At 37.9% G+C, this 22,499-nt stretch overlaps 1 protein-coding gene across 14 annotated transcripts in view; it reads right to left on the reverse strand.

The window, feature by feature from the left end:
* Positions 1-651: 651 nt before the first annotated feature.
* Positions 652-22,499, reverse strand: part of anks1b (ankyrin repeat and sterile alpha motif domain containing 1B) — a 703,274-nt gene continuing 681,426 nt past the window's right edge. For 8 of the 14 annotated variants that reach the window (XM_033039689.1, XM_033039687.1, XM_033039694.1 and 5 more), the window contains 4 exons: positions 20,481-20,564; positions 14,855-14,992; positions 12,735-12,905; positions 4,574-6,692 (listed from right to left, as the gene is read on the reverse strand). In XM_033039689.1, coding sequence (XP_032895580.1) covers positions 6,468-6,692; positions 12,735-12,905; positions 14,855-14,992; positions 20,481-20,564 — 618 coding nt within the window. In that variant the 3' untranslated portion in view covers positions 4,574-6,467. The other 6 variants (XM_033039699.1, XM_033039698.1, XR_004415215.1 and 3 more) reach the window with 5 other exon arrangements.

Here is a 22,499-nt window from a genome sequence, read left to right on the forward strand (position 1 = left end):
TGCCAAACATTTTAACTCCCCTCCCATTCCCCTACTGACCTTTCTGTCCTGGGCCTCCTCCACTGTCAGAGTGAGGCCACACACAAGTTGGAGGAAAAGCACCTCATATTTTGCTTGGGCAGCCTAAAGCCCAGCACTATGAATGTGATTTCTCCAATTTCAAGTAACCCCTGCATTTCCATACTTAATTCAAATTACAAACATTATTTAATCAAAAAATATGAACTCTGAGTTTCACAAATCATGAAGGGGTTATGTTTCAGATTGGGCTTTAAAATGTCTACAAGGACCCATTGAAAAATACCCAAAGAAATGAAGTATAGACCAATATTGATGGTGATGATTGTCTTGTCTGATCTAGTATACTCTACATTGGATTGTATGAACATATCCACGGCTGAATAAAATACAGTGGAGTAAAGAAAAAGCCAACCAAATTTACAATAACCTATAATTTGTAAACTGTTGGTTCATGAATAATTTAAAATTTATACTTCTTGATTTAAACTAATGGACATTGATTTGAGATCCAGTGAATGGGTGAAAATACTTACATCGAATCCACAATCAGACCAATATCCAGGCGTTTGTGTTAAGCCAATGTGGTGATAATTTTATAATATAGCAACACAGGGAAACAAATTGAAAACCTTTCATATTTTTATACATCCTGTTTATTTAATGTGCTTTCGCAGGATATAAATAATGACAAAATTACAAAATTTGTAACTGGAAGCCCAAGCATATATACAATTATTAGTTGCAGCGAGGCCACTATTTTATCCCCATACAATTTCATTTTGGTACCATGTTTACAGTGGGTTTATTTTTTAAACTGCCAAGTTACTACATACATGTATCAACAGTGAATAGGCAAAATATTTACAAGGAAACTGCATTGTTCAAGTACTGTAATACTGTATTAAAAGATTAACACTGAATTGAACTAAAATTCAGTCCAACCATACAATATACATTTGATTATCAATTCCAACCCAAGCTCTAATAGTCATCCATTAAGTTATATTTGGGTGACCTTTATCATTAAGCCCAGCTTAGTTTCTATATCATATAAAAATAATGTAACATTGAAACAACTTAAGACCATAATTACACAAGTTCAATAAGGATTCTAAAATAAACATTAAATTGATTCACAATAAGTTTTTTAAACAGTTATTGTCATATAACTGTTATTAAACCATTGTTTATAATTTTGCCTGTACATACCACAGTTACACTTTGGCTCAATGTGGTTTCAATAGGCAATGCAGCAGGATTATGTTATGTGCCGCTACATTTTTTTTTTTGCAAAGAAAGAAGCATGATATTTAACAAACATTGATTGCTCCAGGTAGTAGATCAGTTGATTGTGGTTTCACATGTTTAAAAATAGTTGGTCTGCTGCTTTGTTTTGTAAGTAATCAGTCCCAGATCAAAGTTTTTGTCGGAAGTGGAAGTTGCTTCACACTGCCGAGCATGTCACTATTCGTGAAATTTTGTCTTTTGTACTACAGAACAAAAATAGATTAATTGTGCCATGTTTCATTTAAATTCAACAATCATGCATGCAAACCATATAGTTTCTGAAAGAGTTATGACTTATAATCTGAATGCAACCTCTTCTGCATCCAGCACTGCACTTGGACAACTAACCTATCCAGTGCCATGTGTACATTTACAGGTTTGTAGGTTAATTGGCTTGGTAAATGTAAAAAAATTACCCCTAGTGGGTGTAGGATAGTGTTAATGTGCAGGGATCGCTGGTCGGCGCGGACCCGGTGGGCCAAAGGGCCTGTTTCCGCGCTGTATCTCTAAACTAAATATGCCTCCATCTGTAGTGCAACACACTATTGGGTTTCAGACATGAACACCATCTGCATTCCAAAAGGGACCTCAGGAACATCACAATATACTACATTGGAATGATGATCTTTTCTCCCCTAGTCAAAGATTTTCATAAACCAGGAATTTACTTGATTGCTGTTGTACAAGCTATTTAAAAAATATCAATCAAACACAGTTTAGAAATAAGACTGGAAGCTAGCATCTTTGTGTAAAACTCCTGACTCTTTTCCCGCTTCAAAACATTCTACCTTTCATATTTTTTGGAGCAAGATGTCATAAAAATCACTACTGGTTACATTAAAAATAAATAACAATATTCCCATACTAAATTTTGCAGTACCACATTACTTAAAAAAAAAAACCACAACATTATTGTCAGCACAGATCTGTTTAAAATAAGGGCTAGAAATTCTGCAGGAATTGAACAAATGTGCTGTGAAATTTCCAGTAAAACAATAGTGAAATTCACAACAATTGCTAAAAGCAGTTAGTAAACCACCAGAACAGTGCAGTCATTTCAAAACGAAAGCAGTCATTGAAAGATTTTAGCTTTGCCATTTCTAATATTATCCCAATGCTGCAATTCATAAATCACAGCTTTTAGTTAAAAAGTGATAGTCCAAAGTGATTAAAAAAAGCTTTGATTTTTTATCAGCTTTTAGCAGCATTCAAGTGTTCACATGGGCAGAAGAGATTTTCTGAGTAAGAGCTCTAAAATCTTCTAAAATCTGTGATGAGCCAGAAAAGACTGAAGAAAAATATTAAGACCAAGAGAAAAATCTTGAAACTGCATCAGTTTAAGTCCTTCTGATGGAGTGGCTTTTAATGTCTAAAGACAGTTGTCGTGTGTCAGTGCTGTTCCTGTTGCTACAGTGGGAATAATGTCAAGGAGAAAGAGCAGCTTCATGCAGTGATGACAGTAACTGTATAAAGGTCACTCAGCGAGTGCAGGTTTCCTCTCCGCTGGGCTAGAGGTCACCAGAGGAGATAAAATGTGCTGCTTGCAGTGATTGCTCAAGAGTGCGAAGGCACAGACAGAGGAGAATGAGACATAAGGTTTAGAATATTGTGGTCTCGTACTTGGTATTCATTCCCCTTTTAGTTTCTTGCACTGGTTCCACAATCCAAGGTACATTAGTATGAGTCTTTTGTTCCATAAGAGGTTGATCGATCTGCCAGCAAAGGAAAAAGTGCTACATTAATTTGGAATTTCCTTTATTCAGGAAAATATGACAACAATTTTAATAAATCTAATAGAATTTTACTGTCTCCACAAACTATTATATCCAAATTCTGGAAGTGAGGAAACATTATATTTCAATTATACAGAAACAACCAGTAGTTATATTTTACTAACAACAAATCACATGACTTCCTCAGTCACACGAATATTAAACTTGGCTTCTGTACGTACTAAACATGAAGTATATTGGATGCCGGGAGGGTGAGGAAACATTCCAACAAGTACAGCCTGCACTCACACTTACACACACACTTACACACACACTTACACACACACACACACACACACACACACACACACAGCAAAATTCAGTCATTTGAAATTTATTAATTAGTTTTCTGTCCACTAAAAAATTAAAATAAAGATTGTTGACAATTAAAGTTTGCTTTTGTAAAGAGCTGCTCTTTCACATCAATTAAATTCCAAATTCTTCATTTTACTGTGTACACTATGAAAACGTCTACAGTAACCTTGCAATTTTTGTAAAGAACCAGTTATTAGTGATGGATTTAATACTGAAGTGTTATGATTGCTAAAGCAAGAATAATACTGACTAGGTAGGCACAAAAATGCTGGAGTAACTCAGCGGGACAGGCAGCATCTCTGGAGAGAAGGAATGGGTGACATTTCGGGTCGAGAACCTTCTTCAGACTGACTAGTTATACAACATCTCGTATAGATTTACCACACTGTAAAAATTTGAAGTGACAGATCAAATGCATTGTTAGGTCAGGACTGAATACTGCCAATAATAAGAATGCTACTGAAAGGGCCTCCATGGCTTTTAGGTAATGTGTAAATTTCACAGTTGGGAGCTGACACTAATTAGGGAGATGAATTATTTTTTTTGAGTTTGATTCTGGAAATGATCATAGGACAAATAATAACCCTTGAAGGTAGCTTTAACATGTATTATTAACATTAATAGTAAAACCTAGTGGTCAAGGAGCAGCACAGTATACAGTAGGCACACCATCAGTATTGGTGCGGTAGGTTGCAGGGTTGGAATTGCAACTTCCCACATTGATGCTTCCTGATCTCAGTTGATCCATCAGGAATTTCCACACAGGTATGGTAGGCAACAAAGGTAAAAGTGGGGATGGTTTGACCCCTGGTAACCTAACATATCATTGCCTATTGCCTCAATACAAGGCGGAATCAGATTATTAGGGAATAGTTCATTCACTCACATGATGAGGAAAATACATTTTACGGGAGGGCAAATAAATAAAAGAAACAGAACTGGACACTCAATCCCGCAACCTCACACCCCGCACCCACTGCTGCATGATGCTTGGAATTTTAGTAACGTGAATTGCTTTGTGCTTATTTTAAATTACACTATTTAGACGATTACAGCATAGGCCAGCTGCAAAAGACACGTACCTAGTGTTTTATAGAAACTGGTCTTTGATGAAATCATGTAAAAAAAGACCACTCGTTGTTGGTATCCGGCTTATTACCATTCTGCATCTCCTAGAGACGGTGCGATTAAAACTGTTAAAGGGGAAATCTCACCACAGCACAATTCATTGTTATTGTGCGTAAACAATACATCATTAAAAAACACTAATAAACTATTGTGCAACTTGTATGTTAAGGCATTTTATCTATAACCTGAGTAAAACATATTGAAGCACCTTCCGTGAAGTCTGCGTGGAATCAAAGTACATTAATTATAGTAATGAGCAAAACTCAAGAGTGGGTTTGCTGTTCCATTATATATTCAATTATTTACTTAACAGATTACTAAAGGGCCTGTCCCACTTAAAGGGACAGGCCCTTTAAACACCCATCATCTTGCTGACAATTTCATTGTTTGCTTTTAAAAAATCTGAAAACCTGGAAGGTGCAACATGGAGTTTAAGGAAATCTTTTAGACTAGCGTGACCAAAATACAGGAATCAAAAATAGTGCATCAAACAGATTCCCTGAATGAGGAATCAAATAGATATTTGATGTACCAGATAACCCGTTTATAAAACAAGCCTATTTACAATAAAACAAATGCTACCCAGTGACTTGAAGAATATACTCAAGCCATCACTTTTATATACCGGTAATCAATAGAATAGCATTTGGCAAATTGAAAAAGATTGACACCCACAGCACTGGATACACACATGCCTGGAACTATTTTACTCATTAATCTCAGATAAGGCAATTTAGAAACAAATTCTCAAGTGGCTGTAATGCAAACATGTTTGTAAAATGCCCAAAGCAGACATTTCTACTACTGTGTTAGTAAGGCCCAAGCCAAAGATGTCATTTAATAACTGAATGGTTTAGACTACGGAAGATAAAAATAAAAAGATTAGTAGAGTGCTACCAATGGTTAGAAAAGTTACACGTGGTTTAGTACAATTTTGAAGTATGGAAGTGCGTGTTACCATCTGGCTCTGAACAATTTAACAGCTCAAAATTCTACTAGAATCCAAATATTAATGAATCTGTGTTCCCTGCAGAAGCACTGTACTTTTTTGGTATATCAAACATTCCTTTTCACAAAGTCATTATTCTCACATAACTGAATAGTGGTTATAATATTAAAGGTTTAGGACCAAAAGATGGGTCCTTAAGAATCAAATGCAGTGCAAACAGATTGGCTGTGTGAAGGTAACTAAGATGCCAAATGGGTAATAACGCAAAGAAATACAAGTCTCACATGCTTTCACACTGCACTCTTCACAAAAAAGGTCAGTCTGTAATGAAGTCAAGGTTTTCTGGTGTTAATGTGGTACAATGAAAACTGTCTAGGCTAAAATTCAACATGGCCCCAACAGCTAGATCTTTATTTTTCATTTCTTAATAAAAGCCTCTGAAAATCAGAATATTGAGGTTGTGGTATAATTAAAAAAGTTAGAATAATGCTTCCATTAGAATTAAATGGACATCAGAACACCTGCAAATTCAAATCCCACATTCAATTCAGGCTTGTATCTCATTAGAATGTATATAATAGAGGAATTTCAAGTCAGCTTTCATGAAAATGCAGAAACATGTCATGCAGTGATGTAATTCCATTAAAAAAAACCTATGGGCCTCTGCTTAATTTTCTATTTTAATCCATGTAATTATTTCATCATGATCATTTTACAAATAATTGAACACTGAGGCTCTGTAATGAAATACAGCATGCTCACTCAAAAGCCAATTTAAGTTTAAATTAATATTGAGGTGTGTAGTGGAAGGAGAGATTGAGCAATGTTCAGGTTTAGAAATAGTTCTCCACATTATTGATCAGACCGCTGTTCCTCAATGTGAGCCCATTACAGCCTTATACAGAATCTGGCTTCCTTTCCATTAGATTCATGTGAAATAAATCACAGAACACTACTTAAAAAGTGTAATAATAAAGAATCAGCCAAGAAGAATTTTAGCCTTGTACAGTTAATAACGAACTGTGCCAGTCGAGGAGAAACTCAGGAGGGGCCGTCAAGGCAAAGCACACAAAGAAAAACAAAACCTGAAACTTGTGCGGCAGAGAATGATGAAACTTGGAAGGAAGAGGAGGAGGAGGAGGAGGAGGAGGAGGAGGATGGGGAGGTCTGTGAGGGGTGTAAATATGATCTAAGGACCATCGGTTATTTGGATGTTTCACCTGAAAAAAAAAGTGCAAATTACAACAAAGCTGTACACATGCATAATTTATTAAACGCAGAAGGATTTCAAAGCAAAGGAAACACTTTGGTGCTTTTCCAATTTAATAAACCCAATCCATTTCTGGTTAGTGTTTATTATTATCTTCATATGCTTGATTATGACCCACTCCCAGTGTTGATCTGCAAATGGTCGAAAAGCAGGTGGTGAATGGAAACAACCATTGACTAATATTCTCATCTCAAAGTTTCATACCAAATCTTATCTTATTTTGAGTCAAACCTCTGAACCAAGACTGCACGAATTTATGCTATCTTGAACAAGACCTAGAGGCTGAGCACATTTTGCTATCCCTGTTGCATTGTTACAACATTTAGCAAATTCAATAAAACGTAAGACCACAGGAAGCAGAATTTCCTACCTTTTACCAATTTAGTTTGTAAACAGTTATTAATTAGGTTTGAAAGATGTCAATTCATTATGACACAAATTTAATTTGTAATCAGAAATTCATGAAAAATCAAATATACCAAATTCCTGTGTTACATAAAAGGACAACATTTTATATTACAACAGGGAAGGAATCCTGAAGCTTTGTAAGGCACTGGTCAAACCACATTTGGAGTATTGTGAGCAGTTTTGGGCACCATATCTGAGGAAGGATGTGCTGGCATTGGGAGGGTCCAGAGGAGGTTTATGAGAATATTCCCAGGAATGATTGGGTTAATGTATGATGAGCGTTTGACGGCACTGGGACTGTACTCACTGGAATTTAGGATGAGGGGTGACTTCATTGAAACTTACCGAATATTGAAAGGCCTGGATAGAGTGGATGTGGAGAAGATGTTTCCACTAGTGAGAGTTTCAAACCACAAGGCATAGCCTCAGAATAAAAGGATGTACCTTTAGAAAGGAGGAATTTCTTTGGTCAGAGGGTAGTGAATCTGTGTAATTCACTGCCATAGATGTCATTGGGTATTTCCAAGACAGATATTGCCAGATTCTTGATTAGTAAGTATGTCAAGAGTTATGGGGAGAGGGCAGGAGAATGGGGTTGATAGGAAAATATATATCAGCCATGACTGAATGGCGGAGTAGTCTCGGTGAGCTGAATGGCTTAATTGTGCTCCTATGACTTATGAACATTTTAATTATATTGACTTCAACCTTAAATATATATTTTACACAGCCATTAGCTTACTGTAGAAATATGACAGATTATTTTCAACTAGCCTTGCAGACATTCTAGCACTAATCTAATCACTCAGTACTATTACAAATTCAATGTTCTTCTCATGGATTTACTGAGTGAATATTTACCATGCTTGTTCAATAAAGCTCATTGAAAATGCTGTAAATTATGTTCAGATTAAGGACAAAATGTCTATTGTTTCGCATTGCAGTTGGCATTTTCCATTTTATTTCAGATTTCCAGTATCTGCAGCTTTTTTTGTTTTGTCTTACTATGAACTTCTATACTCAGGATTGGATGGTTTCAATGTGTTAAATATATTTAATGATATAATATTATGCTAGTACAATTTTAAAGAGAGTAAAAACATTCTCAACTGATGCTATTAACTGACTGGAATAGTTGTTAGGGGGAAACGGAAATCTTGATGAACAAGTTAAATTTTCTGCATTTGTTTTTGTCACAAAAGATTACCTGCTAAATAACATTATTTTCATAATAGAAAACATAGACATAGAAAATAGGTACAGGAGTACGCCATTCGGCCTTTCGAGCCAGCACCACCATTCAATATGATCATGGCTGATTATCCGTAATCAGTATCCCGTTCCTGCTTTCTCCTCATATCCTTTGATTTCGTTAGCCCAAGAGCTATATCCAACTCTCTCTTGAATACATCCAGTGAATGAGCCTTGAAAAACATTTATTTAGAGATGGGTAACTGATGGGCAGTGGAGGATGATTGGTTCCTGCGGACACACACACACACACACACACACCTACACACACACACACACACCACACACACCACACCACACACACACACCTTTGGTTGAGGGAGTTTAACATGTTAAAAAAGGATACTGGTAATAGCCTCAATATGAATCTACTCATAATAAATGGGGAGGCAGGATAGGGTTGGGGTGACGTGATGTTGTGTAACCAAACTTGGGTATGTCATGCCAATGAAATTACAACCGATATCGAGGTGTCTGTTGTATTCCTTGAAGACAGGATGATCGATAACGTAAACAATTTATACTTACTACACAGAGGTAAAGACCTACAGGTTACACAGCTAAGTGGCTCCCTTGGCACACCTTGTGAGTAAGAATGCTTTTGCCGATTCCCCAGGTCGCCAGCCTCTCTGAGCCCAGATTTCCAGCATTTAGGGTTATCGATCCATTCCCATTGCTACCACCTTGCTGTCTATCCAACTCTCCACTTACCCCTCTTGAGTGCCGGTCTCTCACCCCAATTGTCGGAAACCCTCCTGACAATAGTCATCCTTGGTTATGATGTCCATTCGGATCTCGACTGGGCAAGAGGGGAAGCATCTCAATGCAAACAAAGCCCTGCACTTAAAGTTGGGTCATGGGTCCCTGGCCGTGCCAAGTTTTCCAGCTGTTTAGGCCTCTCACACATTTTCTTACCAAGTAAATCTTCAGATAGCTTCAGAGAATAAGTATTCTAGAAATCAATTACATCCGGTATGCATGGTTTCATTATCTCCCAATTGAGAACTGAATCTGCATAGCAGTACTCTGGAATACAATAGCTGCAAGTCATACATTGGCAGAACCATACCACCCTGCCCCCCGATAATATATTTTCTCTTTCTTAGCTCACGTCTTGGAAAAAACAGAGAACCAATTCCTTGACATCACTTCCTCCAATTCTCATAGATAGGTCCTACGTAACTCCAGCAAATTTGACAGCCATATCTTTGACTACTGTAAGAGATTTAGTTTTGTTTTGAGATACAGTGTGGAACCAGATCCCTTAACACCGAGTTTGCACCGACCATCAATTGCCTGTACGCTGGTTGTATCCGACACATTAGGGACAATTTACAGAAGCCAATTAACCATAAACCTTCTTTGGCATGTGGGAGAAAACCAGAGCACCCGGAGAAAATCCACGCAGTCACAGAGAACATACAAACTCTGCGCAAACAGCATCCATGGTCAGGATCATACCCAGGTCTTTGGCACTGTAAGGCAGCAACTTTACCGCTGGGCCACTGTGCTGCCCTGATATTATTGGGAGCCGATTTGGAGAGAACAGGCTCGACACCTTTTCCTAATTAATCCCATTCTTCAGCTCAAGGTGCATTATTCTACAGAATGCGAGAAACTAAAAATCCATCTTGAGCTAACAGAATGGCTGATTCAATTAAAAAAAACAACAGGCATAACAGCTTTAGTGCTCATTAGGGAATGCAAATGGTGCCAAGGTTTGTTTCTACACATTGGAACCATGCAGCCTTTACTTTTGAAAAGCCTATAGGACATATGCATCTCCTCACATGATCTATGCAAAAGGAACTGGTGCAGTTACTCCTGGAATCCATGCCAAAATATATTATCCTTCACTTTTTTCATGCTTGCCTAATGCATGAAAACTTTTAGACTGGCTCCTAGTTAACAGTTGAATGAGAAGTCTTAGTGAGTGATGTTAATATTATGTGATTTTTTGATTTTTTGATCAGCCCATTTAGGACATTTTTAGCTACCTTTAACACCAGTTACACTCTTGCGGGATGGTTTACCGGTGCTCTATATCAGTGCTAATAAAATATACTGTTATTTTCAACAGGGTGAGGCCAAACTGTCATACTGAGAATTTATGGGGAAGCAGTAGTGTTTTGCCTGCAGCGTGTGAATGCTATTAATAACTAGCAGTGCTGTCTGTGAATGAGGCCAGGACAGGCAATTCGCAAGCAAAATCCAAGAATGATTCTCTCATTAATCATCTGTATCCTGAACTGCCTGAATATGCCGACTGAGCAAGTGCTCAGAAAGGATGCCTTTGAATGTGGACTATTAAAAGATATTGACTGTATAGAGGTGATAGAGTGTAAAGGGAGTGGGATAGCAACAAGAGAAGATGGAGCAAAGATGACCACGGTTCTGAAGAAGGGTTTCGACCCGAAACGTTGCTTATTTCCTTCGCTCCATAGATGCTGCTGCACTCGCTGAGTTTCTCCAGCACTTGTCTACCTTGTAAATACAATTGTTGGTTTAACAAATTGGAAAATGCTGTTCTAATTTGCTCCTGTAGGTGAAATCAGAGTTGCTCACACTGCCTACAGTGGCAGAATTCAAGTTTAATAACAATTCAGTATCCACTCAACTAATCTTGAAATCATTCTTCTTCAAATTAAGGACCATCAGAAAAACATTTGAAGCAGAATTTTGCCAGAAAATGTAAAATCTTCTTCAAATCTCAGTCTTTTAATAGTTGCTTTTTCAAATTTTATTTGTATTGGACACTTTACAGAAAGAATGTTAAACGTGGTTTACTCTAACAGTGGTGATTTTCTTTTACCCAGGTATACGAGGCAATTTGGTTAACAATTTTTATACAAAAGGTATTTCTGGTTCTCCCTCCAATGTGAGGTAGATGCAGAGTTTGCAATATAATCAAAGCTGTATATTATAAACTAAGTTCATCAACAGCTGGTCATAAGCAGCATGTCTTTGATGAAGAAAAGTAATGAGGGAAGGACTTGATGTGCTTCTCATAGGCCAAACTATTATCATCCATTCGAATCTGAGGTGGCACCGATTACAATGAACAAGTGGCACCCAAGGAGTGGGGCGAAGGGTTGGTTTGATGCTCGTGTGAAGGGGAAACTTGAACAGCATGTAAATCATTTATTATTTTTTTTACTTTAATTGGAAATTACAAGCATCTTTTAGCTTAGTGCTTCAAAATTGAAGAAAATAAGAAACCTGAAGTAACAAAATTAAAAAAAACATGAATGAATGCCTTCACATCCTATTCATGTGGTAGCTCTTGTTATCTCTGACACGGTAACAGCAAGTCATATCCTGTTCAAAACAATGTCCATTTTAAGCACCATTTGATCAACCTCAACATTCTTGTCATTGAAGAATTCCTGCAGATTTCAGGATAAAACTAAGGATATGTGGTCATCAAATTTGTGAGGATGTGTGATACCATTATCATATTCGATCAGAGGTATTTTTTCTAGTCAGTTATTAAATCTGTGATTAAATTTTGACATTAATTTCAAGCAACATTATCTTGAAAAAGTAAATGTATTCAATATTTTAAGAGCTGATTAGACAGACTGTATTCAAGCAGAATTGTGTTTGAGCTGGTGTATATTTTTCCATGTGTATGTTATTAAAAACAATCTGCACTAGCTATCTGGTGTGAGTGTTACATTTAGCCACATTTAAATCGACCCTATTTACAAAGCCTGGGCTAGGAGGATGAACCACCAGCTTGCTGCCAGGCTGCTTACAACTGGGCACCAGGAGGTATGGAGTTTATTGCCTAATCACCTGCCAAAAATGAGACTGGGCACCGGTTGGTAAAACGATAAATATTTCCCATTAATTCTTATTCAAATAATTAGTGCTCAGAAGACTAGATTATAAATACATTTGCCACTTTCTCTGCTTACTCTCTGATAAATAGCAGAGGTTAGAAAGCCCATATGATTAATGATTAACACGGAGCCAACAAATACATTTCTTGGACTGATTACAACTCCTTGTGACAAAGGCAAGCTTGGGCTTGCTCTGGTTCCAATGGAGAAATCTCAATCTCGATTTACTGCCTGTAACTGCTCCCAGCAGCACGTAAAACCACATATTTCAGGTAGGAATTCATTTGTACAATTACCATTGAAAGGTCATTGTTAACTGGATCGTCTTCTGACTGTTTACTGCATGTTAAACAATTTTGCATTTGCTTGATGTCTGGAGACACCTCGTCACAAATAAGAGCCCACTGTGCTGTATTTCTTGGTGTTAATAACAAGCAGAAGAGGTTCCATCCTGTTGCTAAGGATCTATCTGCTTACTAGGCTCTTACCACAGATTTCCGGATACTTGCTCGTGGTTTTGGAATGGGTTTGCCAGCTTTGCTTTCAAGGCTATCTTGCATTGTCGGCGGGCCATGGGCACCTTTCCTGGCTTGCAGGGCCAACTGATAAGCCACTTCAAAGGCTTGTCCCAGTGTTAAGATGATCTCATAGGCTAAATTCTGGTGAAAGAAAAGATGTTGGATTTCTATGATCAATCTGAAAAAAGTTAGGAATAATAACAATAAAGGAATTGTATGCACCATCCACATCAATAATTCAGTAATACCAGTTGCAAGCTCTGTGGTATTCCAATTCATTTTATCAAATTAAGAATGATGTATGCCTTATTCTATCACATTGTTTTTTGGTTTTGCTTATTTAAAGTAGCAGTATATTAGATTAAAATAATTGCAATGTTTCATAATTATAGCCAAATATTGCATTGAGCACATGTTCTAGTAGCTTAAATCTGAAATTATATTACTTGTTGATGTTGTTTTCCATCAACTAATAAGGTCTTGATTTGACATCAGAAGGCATTAATATCTAAAATAAATAATCCAGAAATTATTTGGACAGATTATTCATATGACCTAATTGCATATTGTTTGAGGCTACATAGCATAATTATGATTCAAAGATTGCATGTTATCACCAGTTTGTGAGATTGAGATTTCTAATATCTTAATGTGCTTACTCCCAACAAATTCAGCTGCAACACTGTGCATCTCCATGGAAACAATATTTTCCACTGCAGCTTTATTTTTGATTCTATCAGGTGGCTTCTGCAGCAGTGACATTCATTTTACATTCATTTATGCTCAAACTTCCTCCAGTAACCACATTTGTTCCAACTCTTACCATTGGGTGAAAACTATTTAGGGTTCACAAAATAATCTTCAATATAATGTAATTCTTACCATTTTATAAAATGACAAGAGCAAGAATAAATGTGGGTACGAGTAAGATGAACAAAAATGCATGTAAAACCTGAATCCATAATAGAAAGCAATTCTTGCTTTAAGTTCAGAGCAAGCACTGCATCAGCTTTAGCTTCTCCTAAATTACAATCAATTTCTCTAAACTAAAATTGCAATTAAACCTCAGATCATTTGAGAATCTCAAAATGGCTATTAAAAAAAAATTAAATTACCAAATATATATTTATATACAATTTATCAATATTTGATAAAGTACTAACATTCTAACAACAGGTTAAGTCATATTTTATCAAAGGTAAAAATTGTACAAGGGAATTTAGTGGCTTATTTTAAGCACTTTATTTTCCATCGATAACTGCTGTGCATGTGTACAGTAACTGCCTCACTCAGCAGAGTTTCAAGATTCATGTCTAGAATGCGTTTTTTACATAATGTGACTGCCAACTGTGCCACACAATACCAGGAAAGTGAACACTTTGTTCATCTCTGAAATGTAACATTGTGAGGAATATGAAAAATATTATGGGAAAATGTTTGAGATAGATTATGATATGTTACCGGGAAGATTAACAAGTGTATTCCCAAAGCAAAATGTGTTGTTTGGAATTATCTATATTCCACAATATCAATGAAAGGAATGCATCCAAATTAAAATCTATTTTTTTGCCAGTTATGAATAATTGGCAGCATTTCATTCATTGCAGAAAATTCACAAATAAATTGAAAATGTTAATTCTTTAAATCATTTTATGGAAGAAGTACATCATGATTTAATGTAAATATAGAATATGAATAATGCGATTGCAATGATCATTAGTTGAAGAATGTGTAATAGTCTATGTATTTCTATGAGCCACATTAAAGCAAAAGCTTTCTCATTTTCCTGCAAATCTAAGGCAATTCATGTGGTCAATATCAAGGTTTTACATTGTGGACTGAGAATGTGCACTGTTTCTAATCTTGAACAACTCTCAAATCTTTGCAATGGCTCGGGGAATTCAAATTATGTAGAAATCCACTGAAACAATAACTACAGCTTGTGGTTCTATCAAAAGTGAGAGCAGCGCAACTCATGAAATTGGCTGTTTACTAATGAAGTGTGGCCCATGTGAGGCAAAAGTAAAAAGCATGTATCAGAACCTCTATAAACATCAAAACAAAATGATGAAAGATAGTGAGAGACTGACCACATCAAAAGCGCTGAATACATGACAATAGTGGTGAGTTGACTTTAAGTCTTTAGTGATGTAGGCAAAGGTGGAAAGATCTTCAGGGTCCTGAGCAGCACAAGAAATATTCCTTATTTCATGCTCTGTGATGATATTCTGCAGAGAGTACAAAAAAAAGCATTGAAGTTAGACATCCGCAGAGCTGAACACAAAAATACTTCATTATACCAAGCTAACCAGTTGGAACATGTAGATGGGTTTCTGGTCTTTTTAGATTTGGTTGAAGAAAGCAGTGCATTTATTCAAATTCTACAAATCTAACTTTTGTTAGAAGTTATTCATTCACTGCCTGTTTACTTTGTATTATTGTGCTTCACTATGTTATTGAATATTATATTTTACGCATTTGGCAATGTATGTACGGCTTAACATTTTCTGATTACATGGTTTTCAGTGAACAGATGATAATTAATTAGTTCTTCAAATTTCAATATAGTAGAAATTTAATGAGAAGGATGAAGAATGGCTAGACAGGAGCAGCAATCATTAAAAAAATCATATGAGGATTAATTGTCCAACACAAAACTATTCACATAATAATGGAGATACTCAGCAATACATTTCCATTTGGTAAATTTCCCCCCCAAAATTATTCCTGCAAGGTATCATATTACAAGGCTACCTTCAAACTCTTAATTGTTAGCAATCATCAATACTAAAATTGTAACATAAAAAGAGATACAATCATTAATTGATGAGCTGGAGGAAAGGCTTCTGATATCAGATTTAGGCATCAAGAAATATGACTCAGACAAATTGAAGCAGCTGTTTTATCGAAACCAATGGCAAATAAGATGTAGTGTGCTGATCTCAGATCATATCTTGTGGTTGCACAAGAAATGAGGAAAAAGATTAATCCAAAATCTTTTTAATGCAAGTCAACAGCCAACATAGGCTGTGGGCCGAGGAGCTTTATTCTGCAGTTTCGTGACCCAAGTCACCAAACTACATGAAATTTTCACATATTGTGTAAAAATATTTATATAAATCACCCCTGAAACACGATATGAAGAAGACTTGCACATTTTTATTAAATTAGAGAAAAACTGGAAAAAATGTCAGGAATTTTTTAGTCCAATCAAAGCACGTTTAACATTGAGTTGTCTGCCAGTTGGCCAATCACGCGCCTTGTTTCAGGCTAGCACACAAAATGGCTGAGGGGGCTTCACAGATGCCTGTTTTACTGGAGATTCCGATTTGTTGTTCTGTGGAATAAATGTCGTGGAGACTTGCAGCAGGTAATTGTATTTAGTGGGAAAAGCATTAAAAAGGCTGAAGAAAGTGCTGCGAAGTGGATTAAAGTGCAAGAAAGCCTTCAAAGTCCCTGCTGATGTGCTGGAACACAAAGAAGGCCCCCATTAATCAACTCTAACTGAAAGGTAAGACTAAAGTCTGAATTTATGAAAATCTATCTGTATGGACTTTAATTAATTTAATTGCACCATTTTATAATGTGAATAAATTCATTCATTCATTCATTCCTTATTCATTCATTCACTCACTTACTCATTCATTCATTCATTCATTCATTCATGAAATTGAGGGCCTAAACTATAACATAGTCAATTAAACATTGTCACTAATGCCAGCCTGTTGTAGAGTAATAAGTCTTTAACAACTAATCTCGGAGCTGCCTGCGAAAACTTACCGGGAAAAAGTGCTCCGACCGCGTGGCCTAGGTACTCGCGGTAAAGTGAAGCCGCGGTCTCAATTAATAAGCGGCCGATTCGCGATCGCGGAGCCGCGGATCATCTCCGCGGGTGGGGGGGGGAGGGAATATAAATTATATTATAGCTCTTTTGCTTGGCTTCCTCCAAAAGACCCCTGGTCTCAATGATAGTCAAGTTCAGGGCAGCATGCACAACTGACCTCCCAGTTTCTTATCTGCTGCAGTACGCACGGGTGGGGTACAGTGCCCTCCATAATGTTTGGGACAAAGACCCATCATTTATTTATTTGCCTGTATTGCAGCCATCTTTAGCTTATGCTTGTTTTGGGGACTAGTCCCCTTCAGTTTTCTCTTCAGCATGTAAAAGGCATGCTCAATTGGGTTCAGATCCGGTGATTGACTTGGTCACTCAAGAATTGACCATTTTTATTTGGGATCATCGTCTTGCTGTAGAATGAATTGTTGGCCAATGAGATTTGAGGCATTTGTTTGAACTTGAACAGATAGGATGTGTCTATACATTTTAGAATTTGTTATGCTACTACCATCAGCAGTTATATCATCAATGAAGATAAGTGAGCCAGTACCATCAGCAGCCATACATGCCCAGGCCATAACATTCCCACCACCTTGTTTCACAGATAAGGTGGTAGGCTTTGGATCTTGGGCAGTTCCTTCTCTCCTCCATACTTTGCTCTTGCCAACACTCTTATACAAGTTGATCTTCGTCTCATTTGTGGTTGTTCTTTTAAGTATTTCTTGGCAAACTGTAACCTGGCCATCTTATTTTTGTGGCTAACCAGTGGTTTGCATCTTGCAGTGTAGCCTCGGTATTTCTGTTCATGAAGTCTTCTGCGGCCATTGGTCATTGACAAATCCACACCCGACTCCTGAAGAGTGTTTCTGATCTGTTGGGCAGGTGTTTGGGAATTTTTCTTTATTATAGAGAGAATTCTTCTGTCATCAGCTGTGGAGGTCTTCCTTGGCCTGCCAGTCCCTTTGCAATTAGTAAGCTCACCATTGCTCTCTTTCTTCTTAATGATGTTCCAAATAGTTGATTTTGGTAAGCCTAAGGTTTGGCTGATGTCTCTAACAGTTTTGTTCTTGTTTTTCAGTCTCATAATGACTTCTTTGACTTTCATTGGCACAACTTTGGTCCTCATGTTGATAAACAGCAATAAAAGTTTCAAAAGATGATGGAAAGACTGGAGGAAAGACTAGGTGCCGAGAGCTCTCTTATACCTGCATTAAAGAGGCAATTAAACACACCTGAGCAATTACAAACGCCTGTGAAGCCATGTGTCCCAAACATTATGGTGCCCTGAAATGGGGGGGGGGGGGGGGGGGGGGGGGGGGGGGGGGGGGGGGGGGACTATGTATAAACACAGCTGTAATATCCACATGGTGAAACCAAAATGTATTAAAATGGCCTTTAATAAAATCTGACAATGTGCACTTTATCCAAGTGAGATTTCTTCTATTACAAATATCAAATTGTGGAGTACAGAGGGAAATAAATAAATGATGGGTCTTTGTCCCAAACATTATGTTCACTGCAGTTCGGCATCACTTCTCTACACACCCAGCAGCTAACCATCAGTGAAATCTGGTCTCCATGAAACCAAATATTTCAATCCGAAACCAAATATTTCAGGCTGAAATGTGACGGCACATTATAACGAAGACCGCTGACAGACTTCAGTTATAAATAGACAGAGAACAGATTTTATGAGATGACAACCTATAGCTGATACTCAGCTGCCACACGTCAATTCTCTGGGATCTGCCACGATCCTGAGACTACATTTAGTTTTCTGGAGTTTTGAGCGTTAAATGACTTGCAGCCATTTTCAAACAGTATTTCAATGTGAGAGCAACTTGGTTGTAGATCAGAAGCCTTTCCTCTGGCTCATCAATTAGTGATTGTATCGCTTATTATGCTACAATAGTTTTAATGATTGCTAACGACTGAGAGAATTCAAAGAGTGTGTTGTAATACGGTACTTTGCAGAAATCGGCACAGATTTGTCAGTTTCATTGATGCATGAAGTACTAGTGTGGGTTCTGCAGTATGTTCTACATTTTACCATTCATGGATATTTTGTTAGATAAAAAATACTCTGGGCCTTTTAAAATAGACTCTTTTTTGTAGAAACATGGAACTGCCAATGCTGGTTTACAAAAAAAAAGACACAAGGTTCTGGAGTAACTCAGCAGGGCAGGCAGCATTGCTGGAGAATGTGGATAGGTGATGTTTCAGGTCGGGAGTCCTCTTCAACGTTTCTTTTCCCCCCCAATACAATCGGGTAAATTTACTCTGCCCCTTTTCTCCGATTTCAGTCAAACGTCAGGCCTTGTTGCAATGGCCATCCAGTAAAGAACAGTGAGCCAGGAGTAATGGCTAGGTCTGAGATGACTGATCACCTGACCCCACCTGATGGCCATGTGACCATTGTGCTATAAAAGATCCTTGAACCATTTTAAAAAAACGGCAATGGAAGACAATTTAAAGCAGCACACACCTGCCGTTTAATCTCTTGCCAATCAAAATGCTTCATAACAGTTATTTACAATGGTACTTAGTATGATACCAGCATTGTATTATACTTCAAAATGCTCTGTGCATTAACTTTGGTGAGCAGATGAAAAACACGACATTTAAGGAATGTATAAGGTTATGTAACTATAAAAATAAGAATAAACTGCCGATATCAATGTAAGATTACACGGATCATAGAAACATAGAACCATGGACAATAGGTGCAGGAGGAGGCCATTCGGCTCTTCATTGTGATCACGGCTGATCGTCCCCCATCAATAACCCATGCCTGCCTTCTCCCCATATCCCTTGACTCCACTCGCCCCTAGACCTCTATCTAACTATCTCTTAAATCCATCCAGTCATTTAGCCTCAACTGCCCTCTGTGGCAGGGAATTCCATAAATTCACAACTCTCTGGGTGAAAAAGTTTCTCACCTCAGTCTTAAATGACCTCCCCTTTATTCTAAGACTGTGGCCCCTGGTTCTGGATTCGCCCAACATTGGGAATATTTTTCTTGCAACTAGCTTGTCCAGTCCTTTTATAATTTTATTTGTTTCTATAAAATATCCCCTCATCCTTCTAAACTCCAGTGAATCTGTGCAAAATATATCCATAGCAAAGTGATCAGATTTTGAAATGGTCTAGTGGAATTACTTAAACTACCATGAAATGGCAACTTAGACGTTTATATAAAAGCAGAAGAAACTGGTATGGAAATATCTGGTAGACATGGATGTTGCTTGATGCAAGGAAAGAAACTGGTGAAGGGTGAATGATATAGAAGGAAAGGTTCGATTGATAATCCCTAGTGAGACTTAATTTATCTTCTTTATGTATCTTTAAAGATCCTGTCCACAGAAGATTAACAGTTAGGCAATATCCATAAAATAGCTGGTGGTAACTGGAGTCTGAAATTAAGTATAGGCAGGGTGAATGCTTTTTGGTTTCACATTTTATGTTCTTGGATGTTGCACTTATAATCTCCTTCACTTTTCTCACCGTTGTAAATTCGCTTGTAAAAATGCTTTTTGTCACAATACATTTTCGCTCATTTATTAACATCTTTTTCACATTTGGAAGTATAACTATATTGACCTTCTCTCCATTTCTTGAAACTAGGAGCCAAGTTCGCAAACACAGTCCATAGTGTAGACCTGTGCACTATCAATCTGATATTCTGCTTCGCCCAAACTTGTAAACTGGAAGTTCAGAGCTGGAAGACTTCCATTCGACAAAATCTCAATTAGACATGAACTTGGCCTTAAATATGCCCAGAATCTCTCCAACTTTCATTGTTCCCCACGTAGCAATGTTTTATTAAAAAGCAATATCAGTTTCACCAAATTAATTCGAACTGATCCAGTGGCACTTACCTTATTTGTCGCATCGATGAATTTTACCCCTTTGTACGAAATTGAAAGTATGATTGTTGGAATCTTTTTCATTTGTTCTGAAGCCTGGAAAGCAGGATAGTAACTTATTTTTTCCAAAAGTCATAACTTTGACCATAGTCAGTAAATTGTCAGTAAATTGCATGAACATTACTGTAACTCCTTTCAAATTTGAGACACCATTCTTTGATTCTTGAAACAAGTTCATTATTTACAACTTGCTGGATACAGATTTCTACTTTTGAAATATCAGTACCAGTTATTCAACCAACAAAGTGAAGGGTGCAAATGTGAACTACAATTTTTTTCGAGGAAGATAAAGCCTGACATTTTGGGTTAAAATTATGCATTTCCAAATAAAAAGAGTATCGAAAAATTGGACTTACTCGAGAAGAAGAATTTTGCACACATTTCTCGATGATTTAATACCAATTTGGAAAGTAGTCTCCTCATTTTCTAACAGGATTGTCATTTTCCCTGGCCTGCTCTGTCTTGCGTCCAATTTGCCCAAACAACATAAATTGCAGTGTAACCGGCAAAATGTGTCTACATTGAGATTTTCAAGCTCATTCATCTGAGAAAGCATGGCTCTTATTTACTCATAGAACAACAGAGGGCAACACTCAAACTAGGTCCCTACTGAAATCTGTATCACCTGTTACCGTGCTCGTGTACCCACGTATGTCAGGTTATGGTGACTTTCAGATTTCTAGGCTCAGCATTATTTAAGATTGCATTTGTGGATTTTTGCCACATCTTATGGCTTGCGGCTCACTGCTGCATGAAGTCACCCAAATTCTATCTTCAAGGAAAGGAAACCATCTTCTTTTCCACCTGCCCATAGGAGCAGGGAGTGTGACACTGGTATTTGCTGCTAAGTGCAAGCCATCCAGCAACTGCACTTATGCCTTAAAGATTTTCCTGCAGTTTCCTGCCTAGAGCATTATGGATTTCTCTCGTATCTCTGTAGCAATATTGTAACATCAGTTTATTCACAGTAACACTCGTCAGTAACTGGAATAATGTGGCTTGCATTGTGGTACATCTCTTTAAGAGTTGCCTGCAAAGATCAAGTTGCTGTGCTTCATGTTAAGAACTTATTGTATATCGGTAAGAAATAGTGTGCTGAAATTTACAATGTTGGTCTCAGCAAAATATTACACAGAGATGCCCAACCAATTTGTTAAATGAACATTGCAACTGAATTCTTAAGCCCCTGTCCCACGTACAGTCCCGCGAACGTTGCGTGTGATTTCATGTGGCCCGCACAGCCGTCTGGAGCGCGTGACATCATTTGAAGATGGACACAAAATGCAGGAGTAACTCAGCGGGACTGGCAGCATCTCTGGATAAAAGGAATGGGTGAAGTTGCTTCTTCAGTCTGAAAGAAGGGTCTTGACCCGAAATGTCAACCATTGCTTCTCTCCAGAGATGCTGCCGGTCCCGCTGAGTTACTCCAGCATTTTATGTCTATCTCCAATCGTCTTGGCTCTGCTCTGGGAGTAGGAGTTGGGGCGGATCCGGACCACATCGGCCGTGTGCCCCAGGCCGAGTTCGGCGATCGTTTGCCTGCTTCTGGAGGTGAGACGTTGCATCGTGCCAGGGTCTTGGGCCTGTCCCACTTTGGCCGTCAGTTACTCGACAGGCCGTTGGTGCGCGAAGACTTTGTTTGCTACAAAAATTTCGGAGCCCCGCGCGATGTCGCACACAACTACATACCCCTCCGCGCTTCTCAGTGAGACCGGCCCCGCGCGGCCATATGATGCCCGTGCGCCTCAACGCGACGACGAGGTCACGTAATTTGCGTGCCAAGGACAGGTAAGTGGGACAGGCCCTTTAGTCTTTCTGTAACTTCCTCACAATTCATTACTAATAATTTTATCCTGGTAGGATGATCCCATTTTTAGGAACACTCATGGCATAGCAAAGTGTGGAGTCACTACACCACAATAATCCACTACTTTGGTAGATTTATGTCAGATGTTGCCAGATCCAGAGTGC

Source organism: Amblyraja radiata, chromosome 21, assembly GCF_010909765.2.
Source record: "Amblyraja radiata isolate CabotCenter1 chromosome 21, sAmbRad1.1.pri, whole genome shotgun sequence".
Classification (NCBI taxonomy): domain Eukaryota; kingdom Metazoa; phylum Chordata; class Chondrichthyes; order Rajiformes; family Rajidae; genus Amblyraja; species Amblyraja radiata.